Source organism: Aythya ferina (assembly GCF_964211825.1).
Source record: "Aythya ferina genome assembly, chromosome: 14".
Lineage (NCBI taxonomy): Eukaryota > Metazoa > Chordata > Aves > Anseriformes > Anatidae > Aythya > Aythya ferina.
Genome location: NC_140312.1, coordinates 5,568,583 through 5,577,842, shown reverse-complemented (window position 1 = coordinate 5,577,842; position 9,260 = coordinate 5,568,583). Strand labels below are relative to the sequence as shown.

Here is a 9,260-nt window from a genome sequence, read left to right as displayed (position 1 = left end):
ACCGTGCGGCAGCAGCAGGCTGCTCGGGCTGCGGCCCCTGGAGGGGCTTCGTGGGCGGGGCTTCGTGAGCTGGGGGCGTGGTTTAGTCTCTGGGGTGGGGTTTGGGTGAGAGTGGGCGGGGCTTAACGGACGGGGGGCGTGGCTTGGGGAGCTGACCCAAGAGCGGCGCGGAGCGCGGGCGGCGCGGTGACGTCAGCGGAAGTCGGCCGTTGCCATGGCGACGGCGGGCGGCGGGATGGCGGCGCCGTGCTGGGTGCTGCGCTGCTGCTCCTGCCGCCTCTTCCAGGCCCAGCAGGTGCGGCTGGGCCGGCACCGGGCACCGGGGGGCGGGCAGCGGGCACCGGGCAGCGTCTGACCCCCCTCTGCTCCCCCCTAGGCCAAGCGGAGCACCAAGTGGAGCTGCAGCGTGTGCGGGCAGCGGCAGGCCCTGCTCAAGGTGAGGGCCGCGGCCTCCGCCCCCGCCGGGCCCCCCCCCCGCCCTCCGCGCTGCCCTCCGTGCTGCCTCTCCCCGCAGGTTTACGGCCGGGGGTCGGGCCGGGACTGCAGGCACCACGTGCAGAAGTTAAACTCGCTGCAGGGCGAGGCGGAGGAGGCGATTGCTCGGACTGCTCGGTACGGGACGGGGGGGGACGGCCGGGGCACGGCTCACACGGCCGGCACCCGAACAGTGCGCACCGCAGGGGGCTGGGCTGGGTGCCGGCCCTGTCCTCCCCTCCCTGTAACGAGCGGCTTGTTCATTTCGTGGCCTGCTGTGCTTCTTTTAAAAAGGGATTTCTTTCGATAATTTTAGTTGGTCGTTAGTGTGTGTTCATCGCGCTTTTACCCACTGAAATACACGAAATAGGGCTTGGTTTGGTTTTCTGAAGTTGCACTTTCTTATGTACTGTCTGAGGAGCCAGCTGGCAGTGCCCGTCCCTCAGGCTGACAAGCAGCGCAGCTGTGGGCACCCCGGGGAGAAAATACTCCACTCAGCTGGCACCACCAAACTGTTGGTGTTCGGGGGTTTCACGTGGTGGGTCTGCTGAGTAATCCCTGCCATCGACAGAAAGAGCAAAAAATTGGGTGTAATTCCTGCCGGGCTGGAAAATCTGAGTAGCACTTTCCTGTTTATTTAATTTCTGAGTCTGTTTATGAATTGCCTAATCTTGAACTAGTCTTGAACTAGTACCACTTCCTTTTCGCTCAAGGTTATTTTCAGAAATCAGTCAAAGCCAATTACATAACTTAGCTGTGTATATGCAGTGCTTCTGGGTTAAGCTTTGGGAGGAGAACTCTGTTTGCTTCATCAAAAAGAGTTGGTGTTGTTTTTCCCAAAACATTATGAAATAACTTCCCTTTTTACTTGCTTGCTTGGGATATAATTAGGGGGTTTAAGCTGTTGTCCTAAAAGATATGCTGTTATATCTGTAGTTATGATCAATTAAAATTTCCCATTTCATGGTTAGCAGCTTTAGATCAGATGAGCTACTCTATTTGTATAGGAGGAAGGCAGGCTACTCTCTATTTTTTTTCCCAGTATTTGGGCAATGTATCCTGAAAGTCCTTGACATCTGTAATCTGCTTTTCTATAGATTTTTTTTTATTTTTTTCCTGATAGGCTTCCTACCCAATGTTCCTATCAATGCTTTCTATCCAATGTCTTTTGCTATGACTAGATGATTTGAAAAAGACAAATAAGCAGACTAATTTCTTTGTAAGCTGGACAAGAAACTCCAGCTGCAATTCTCTCTCTCTTAGGTGCATAGAAGAATCTGTAAATGACAATGAAAATACAGCAGCCCATGGTGAAGAGAGTTCAGTCCAGCGGGTAAGATACCTACAAAGCTGAAGTACGTACCAACCCATGCTGACCTCTGGGTGAATCAAAGTGAAGTTTGTGATCCCTTTATATCGGTTCATGCAGCTGAGATGACCGTGTATATGATCAGGCTCCAGCAGAGAGACAGAATGAGATATATACAGAAATTCTCTGCTCCAAGATATTGAACCTGGGGACAAGATACAGAAATACGTGCTGGCCTGACTTTTCTCTTGAGGCATTCTACATGTACATGATAATGCCAAATTTGAGAACCTTGTATTTTGCTGTTTTTAGTAATTCTCCAATGTTGTAGGAGGGAAGGGTAGAAGTCAGTCGCTGGAGTAAGTATCTGGACAAGGACAGTGAAGATCAGGAGGAGGAGGAGGAAAGTACAGAAGGGCAACAGTTCTCTTCATGGAGGAAGAATGCTGTAGAAGAACAAAGGTACAGAAAGAACTTTTTTTTTTTTGTAATTCCTGCCTCTGAGTGATGATACTAGCTTTGGATATGTGGGAAGTATTTCATCTCTGGTAGCTGAACAAAGTACAGGCTGCAATGAACAGCTTGACTTAACCTTTTCATTGCTGGAAGTATGCTTTTTCTGAACACTTCTGGTGATTTGTTTGTGTTAAAATTCACAGTGAAGCTAATGAGTCCTCTTTGTGAATATTTTTTTTTGGCCAGGAAACAGCAGAAGAGATTCCTCTACAGTGATGTTCACGAGCACTCAGAGGAAAATGGAGCTTTCCAGCTTGCCTACGAAGCCAAAAAGGTTAAAAACCTCTTAGGTATTTTAGCTGTAGAAGATGCTTCCTACCAGTAAATCAAAACAGTGTTCCCCTTGCTTCTTTTACGTCATTGCAGTTTTGAAGTTCTATAAGTCTTCCACCGCTCACCTATTTCAATAACCAGAGAGGTGAAGACAATTGTATTGGGTGTTTCTCTCTGAAAGGTTTTACTCAGGCAAAAGCCATGCCCTCTTGTGTAAGCTAAAAGTGGTTGAGCCAGATTCCTCCATCAGCACAGCTGCTCTCTGGGCTGTTTTGCCTTTGAGCAGCAGCACTTGTGCAGCATGCAGTTATTGAGGTTACTGTGATTATTTGCCCTGCCAGGTGACTTGACTCTTCACAGCCCAGAGTTCATGGCCCCACCCAGAGCACCATACTCAGCTCTGCTTCAGAGTGCTGGTGAAAACTTAAGTATATTTGAAGGATGGGAGTGCTCTTTCTTTGCTTCTGTGAAGCTTTACTGTACATGCTGGATTTCTAACTAAGCTCTTCCTTGTTACAGCACAAGAAATGTTCGATAACAGTTCCTGATCAAGGTGATGGAGATGCTGTTTCTGCAGACAGTACAGTACCTGCTGTCTGTCAGGCTGTAGTGCCACGGGAAAACACACAGCCCCCAGCTGCTTGTACCAAACCCTCAAAGTGGGAAAAATTTCTTTCATGTTCTGACAATAGTGAAAATGCTGCCAGGGTCACCTTGTCACCACAGGATGGCAGTGGAACGTTGGGACAACACAGCACCACTGCAGTAAGTACGGCCACTAGATACTCAGAACAAGCTCAAAGTGCTCTACCTCCAGGTACAGGTTTTAAATTTAAGAAGTCCAATACCAGCACTGAGCAGTTTGCCTTAGAACCACCTGGCAGCATGCTGCCCAGCATCAGTTGCTCCCAGGGGAAGGATGCATTGGTCAAAGAACCTCAAGGCCAGTTGCTAGGGGCTGGAACTGGTACCCTTGAAGCTGCTACAGGACCCCCTACAACCAGCCCTGTTGATCATAACACCAGGCCTAAGCCTAGCAGCATTTCTTGTGAACGCCTCTTCTGTACTGGTGAGGAGTTTGATGATGATTTCTGAGAAATTCAAGCACTTCCAGTATTGCTTTCCTTTTTGTATGTCCAGCATATGTTCTGTACATTGAGTACTGAAGGAAGAATTTGAAGTGAAGGGGGCTTTAATTGCACTATTAAAGTTCTTTAAATGCTATACAGGTGTCTTGTGGGAAAAGACCGCTCCAAGGAGCAAGTGCTGGGTTTATATAATGTTATCTAGCAAGAATCTTAGAAATAAGAATGGAAGTAGGTCAGCTGGGGGAGGGAAGTGGAACAAGGAGAAACCTCCAGGTCTCTAAGGATCTCTGACCAGCACAAAGAAGTTCTGTGACTAACTCTCCATTGTGAACTCCAACCCTTTTCTCTTGTTCTGCCTCTGTTTAGATCTCCCATAGCAACCCTTTCTTCCAGAGCAGGCTTCAGAGCCAACCCAGTTGATTTCCCTTCAGTAGCATATAGCCCTAAGTGTCTACTCGAATAAAACCCCTGCTACATGAGAAAAAAAAAAATGCAGTCCTAGGCTGCCTCCCTGGTGCTGGGAGCTGCTTGGTGAAGTCATGTGCTCTGAGCCTAGACCATCTTTCACCCAAGTTCCCATTAGTAATACAGCTCTGATCAAACACACAGACTTATCACATGTGAAAGGAAGTAGTATTTATTTTTTCCTTGACTCTACAAGCACTTAGGAACAAGATAGGAACATGAAACAACCCCTTAGCAGAAAAGAAGATGTATCGCTAGAGTTAATTGTACAGCCTTGTTTTGTTTCAGTGAGAAAAAGTGCTTTTTAAAAGTGCTTTTTGTTATGTAGACTACTACATGTGAGGAGGCTGCTTGGAATATTGGATGGCATCTAGTGCTGCCCCGATGTCACAGTTCTTTGTCTGCAGAAGTCGAGTGAGCCATCCACCCTCATCTGAGAAACCCATAGAGAGCATCTGGGACAGGGATTCAATCAAGCGAGGATCCGCTTCTGTTAAGAGAGGGATAGTTTGAAGTTGAAACACTTTATGTAATTAGCAAACCAGCCAAGGCTTTAATAGCACTTGCGAGGTAGGCTGGCACTAAGCCTAGTAAATCTAGCATAGCTGACAAGTGCTCGAGGATGTGTTCTCCTTTGTCTCCTAGGAGAACAGACATTTTGAAATAAAACGTAATCTAAGAAAACTGCTGAGTCAGAATCCTGCTGAGTCAGGTTCAGCTGGCCTTGCTGTGAGCCTCAGAGCTGCTGGTTTCAGTTAAGTTACAGCTGGCACATTACCTAGCTCCTGCCATAAATGTGTCATAACATACAGGATGTGCTGTCTGGATCTTGCATTAGAAGACTCTTAAGAGTACATAGCAAGGACAGGACTTAGGATACCACATTTTTCATGTTGCTTGAACAGTAGCTTAGACTAGTTCTAATATAAAGTCTTTAATACCTAGCTGCCCACATTCAAGCAGAGAACCTGCTTCTAACAAGGTGCAGAGCACTGCCATACCAGCTAACAAGGTCACCTCTAACTTAGATGAGCTTGGTTCCTACCATCTCCAAGTAGATTTGCTTATACTGGGCAAGTTGGAAATTTCTGAGTGGAAGTTATTCTCAACTGTGAAACCTCCATACATTCTCATACCTGGTGGGAGATGTGGGTAGAGTGCAGCCTCTCGCAGTCCTGTAGGTCCTGGCTGTGGAGGATCTTGAGATACATCCAGGGAGCTGGGACCCTCTGTCTCGGGCATTTGCAGAGACTGCAGTTCACCTGTGGAAGGATCCACTTCTTTGGAAGACAAGTGGGTCCAGTCCTCATCACCCCCAGATGAACTGCTAGACTCACTGTGTTCCTGAAACAGGAAGAAAGAAGGTCCAGGTGCTGCAGTGCTTTCAGGTAGGATGCATGCTCCTACTATCTATAATATGAAGCTTTCGATTCACAAGTCCCAACATCTTTGCTGTAAGTCAGTAAAGCTGAGGTGCCGTGCATCACTTAAGCACTGACACTCCAATTATCAACCCTATAACATATGTCAAATGGCTTTCTTTTCAGTAAAGCCTCAGCAAGCACATTAATGCCATGGTTCTCATACCTGGGTCTGGAAGCTGCCATCTTCCATTTGTGTGGGCACAGGATCTATCACCATGTCTTGTATCTGCTCTGCAACCGTATTTACTACCGTAACAGGATCTGTGCTATTCCAGTATGGTTTGGTCTGAGCGTTCTGGTCAAGAGTACCGCTGCTTGACTCAGCATCGTTCTTCTCCAGATTGGAAGAAACAGGAGTCACTTTGCTTCTCTGTCCTCCATGTTCCACATCAATATCAACTTCAATACCTAGGAACATATTTCAGACCAAGAAAATATTACGACATTCTCAAAAGCAGTCTTAAAGCATGCATTAATCCTAGCATAAATGCTTTAACATTACTGTAATCTGCCAGTTTCCCATTTAACAGGTAGTAATTGAGGTGTCAAGCACCACAATCACCTTCCTCTAGATGGACAGCCATACATTTAGAGAGTCAAGGCAGAACTTACAGATCCGCATAGCAAGGCACAGCCCCAAGTCACCACTGACTTAATGTTAGTGGTAACATGTTAATGAAATCACTCCTCATTTCCTTCCACAGGAGGACTCTAAAAAGGTACTAAGATGTCCTAAGCCTAGGCAATTTTAGCACAAGGAATAAAGTTAAAGCTTCAAGGCTTAGTAGCATGAAGCGATTCCATCAGCCATGACAGCTGGCTGCTGCTCCTCTTAGAAGCTAAGCCAGTCTCAGGGACATGGATGACACCATAAGTAACTTACCCATAGGGCTCAGAAAAGCTGCAACACTCTCCCCAACATTCTTTAAGAAGGTGACGTTGGGGTCCTGGGGCGGGCTGTTAGTAGAAGCTTCTAGAAGAACAATTTATATTAGTACATACAGCAGCCCAAAGGGAAAGAGCACCTACAGAGCATATCCCCAAGAGTATTCAGTGATTGTTTTCTGAGAAACGTCACTGCACAAAAGCAGTAAGTAGAAAGACCAAATCTAACTCTGAGCCACCTCTGGAACAATAAACCAGTGGCATTAGCATTGTTAAGGCTCATTAGCCATGCTGAAAGGCAGATCTAGAGCACAGTAGTGACATGCTTGACCTAACAGCTCTGCTTAGTTTCATTTTAAGTAGTCTCTCTACAGCCTCATCTATTGCCTGGGCCCTAAATACACCTTAAGAGAAACTGCACTCTGTCCCAAAACGTCCTAGTTATTTTAAGCAAATTAGATTAGTTCCCATGCCTGTTTTTCCACCCAGATTCCCACCTACTCCAGCTCCTCCACCACCACCCTGTTTAGCAGAGCATCTCCTCTTACCTTCCGCAGCAGGCTGACTGGAGGCAGCAGCACTGGCCTGGGCTCGTTCCGAGTTTTGGCATGGACCTGCAGGGCCAGGATAGCCCCAGCAGTGCATCCACGGGAAGGGTGGCACACCATGCCTCATTTTACGGAGCCAACGTCCACGGGGAAGCCACTGTGAAGGGTAACGTTCATGTGACCATGTTCACACAGATTCCGAGTAAATTAAGCTTAGTGCTTATATTTGGGGAACATCTCATGCATTAGTCCCACTCCATAGATTTTACTCACCTCGAACGGATTTAGCAGTGGACTTTGAAACATCACCATGTTGTGCTCCTTGTGGATGCCTTTACCCTCACAGGTGCTGCACAGGTCATAGTCTGGACAGACGGTGCACTTGAATCTAGCACCCACCACCGGCCCTTCGCAGCCATCACAGATGACATTGGGGTGCACCATATCACGGGGAGGCTCCTGGCTGCACTGCGAGCGATGCTCCCGCCTGCACTCCTTTTTCTCTATTAAGGAAAGGGAACTTTGCATCAAGAACGAGGTTACTATTTAAAGGTTGGAAATCAGGCAGAGGAGAAGGAAACACAAACAGCCCTTGTCACAGCAGTATTGACTTACTAGGTCAGTTTATTTTTACGCTGGCTGCCAAACACAAGCCAGGGGCATGTATGAGAACTTAAACCAAGCATGAAGGGGGTTCACAGACATACCTGCTCCTCAAATTGAGCATACCTCATCCCTAGCAGTATCTTTCCATGTTTATTTTAGATTACCACAGCACCACCCCATTTGGCGGCTCATCCTACCTCCCTAAGCTCTGCAAGGACAGAATGTTTCTCAAGAGGAAGTTCAGAAGGGGTGCCAGGAGGCACAGCAGATGAGCGCAGAGACGAGACTGACAGCCCGTGTGAGTCAGTAGGTGGGCTGCTGATAAAACTGCAGGTGTCTAAGCAAACAGAAGGGACTAGGGCACAACACCACACTTACAATTAAGCTGGCATTTGGGCTTCCCAACGTGTCCCTGTGACCGCTGAGGCCACCAGTGGTGGGAAGGGCTTCCAGGGAGGTGGCTGTCACCGTGCCAGGAGTGACAAAGCTCGGAGGACACCTGGGGTCTGCCTGCCTCCCCTCAGCAGGGTGGGCTCCCCTCCAGCCCCCTCCCCACCCCTCAATTCACCTCCCCAGGGAGCCGCAGCGTACATCAGGCCGTGCCCTGCCTCCCCCCAATGCCATTACCTTTGATATAAACACGAAAGACGCCGTCCCGCACGAAGGGCATGGCCAGCTCCAGCTCCTCGTCGCTGGAGAACGCGATCAGGTCCCCGTCCTCATCTGCAGGAGAGGCACGGACAGGATCAGCCTCCCGGCCACGATAGGATCACCCCCCCCCACCACCCCCCTATAGCCGACCCCCTCATCCCCCCTCACCCCTATAGTGCAGCCGAAAGGCCGGCGGCGGCCCGGCCCGCAGCAAGCCCTGGAAGAGCTCAGCCACCCGCTCGCAGACAGCCTGGTAGCGGACGGGGGGCTGCAGGGAGAAGCGGCGGATCTCGCGGGCCGCCTCCTCCTTGCCCAGCAGGTAGGCTTTCACCGTCAGCGCCGCCATGGCTGTGGCGCAGCAGGAATTGCCGCTGGGACGGGGCTGGGCTGGGCTGAACGGGGCGGCTCGGCACGGAACGGCGCGGGGCGGAGCAGGAGCCGGGCAGCGCGCCCCCGCCTTATAGCGCCAGCGCCGAGCCACGCCCCCTGCTCATTAGCTCCGCCCTCGATGTGGCCTCGCCCATTTGCCCATATATGTAGTCACTTAATCTCAGACCACGCCCACTTGTCCATATATAGCGTCTGGTAGTCCTCAGGCCACGCCCCCAGTGGTTGGGTAAGGCTGGCGCCATTATCAGCCCCCATCGGTGCTGGTTCCGTCGCCCCGCAGGGCCCTCGGAGCCCGGTTGTCGTTGGTCCCCCTGGCCTCAGTGAGGGTCAGGGTGGGAATTCAGAGCCATTTCTTCTCGGAAAGAGCAGCCGGGTGTTGGGGTGGGATGTCCAAAGAGGTGGTGGGGTCACCATCCCTGGGGGTGTGCGAGGGAAGGCTGGACGTGGTGCTTGGGGATGTGGTTAGTGGGTGACACTGGGGGTATTGGGGTCGTAGAGTCCTAGAACCATTAAGGTTGGAAGAGACCTTCACAGTCAGCTGGTCCAACCATCACCCTACCACCAATGGCACACACTAAACCATGTCCCTAAGGACGGTTGGATGAGATGATCTTGGACGTCTCTTCCAACC

The 9,260-nt window shown here is 49.7% G+C and overlaps 2 protein-coding genes across 5 annotated transcripts; one reads left to right on the top strand and one right to left on the bottom strand.

The window, feature by feature from the left end:
• Positions 1-176: 176 nt before the first annotated feature.
• MRNIP (MRN complex interacting protein) lies at positions 177-3,796 on the top strand (the record flags this gene model as incomplete). Of its 2 annotated transcripts, XM_084535350.1 has the most annotated exons (7): positions 177-295; positions 377-436; positions 515-612; positions 1,738-1,807; positions 2,115-2,245; positions 2,486-2,573; positions 3,092-3,796. In XM_084535350.1, 7 exons carry the CDS (start codon positions 215-217, stop codon positions 3,665-3,667), a joined length of 1,104 nt encoding a protein of 367 aa, XP_084391476.1. In that variant the 3' UTR covers positions 3,668-3,796. The 2 variants fall into 2 exon arrangements, with proteins under 2 accessions (XP_084391476.1, XP_084391477.1); XM_084535351.1 differs by lacking the exons at positions 177-295; positions 377-436; positions 515-612 and adding an exon at positions 879-1,012.
• Positions 3,797-4,274: 478 nt separating this feature from the next.
• SQSTM1 (sequestosome 1) lies at positions 4,275-8,697 on the bottom strand. Of its 3 annotated transcripts, none has more exons than XM_084535347.1 (8): positions 8,408-8,697; positions 8,216-8,311; positions 7,256-7,485; positions 6,983-7,139; positions 6,433-6,522; positions 5,713-5,957; positions 5,262-5,469; positions 4,275-4,615 (listed from the first exon to the last, which is right to left on the bottom strand). In XM_084535347.1, the coding sequence occupies exons 1-8, from the start codon at positions 8,583-8,585 to the stop codon at positions 4,458-4,460; spliced, it is 1,362 nt and encodes a 453-aa protein (XP_084391473.1). In that variant the 5' UTR covers positions 8,586-8,697; the 3' UTR covers positions 4,275-4,457. The 3 variants fall into 3 exon arrangements, with proteins under 3 accessions (XP_084391473.1, XP_084391474.1, XP_084391475.1); XM_084535348.1 differs by having other exon boundaries at positions 6,433-6,519; positions 8,408-8,694; XM_084535349.1 differs by lacking the exon at positions 6,433-6,522 and having other exon boundaries at positions 8,408-8,694.
• Positions 8,698-9,260: the final 563 nt, after the last annotated feature.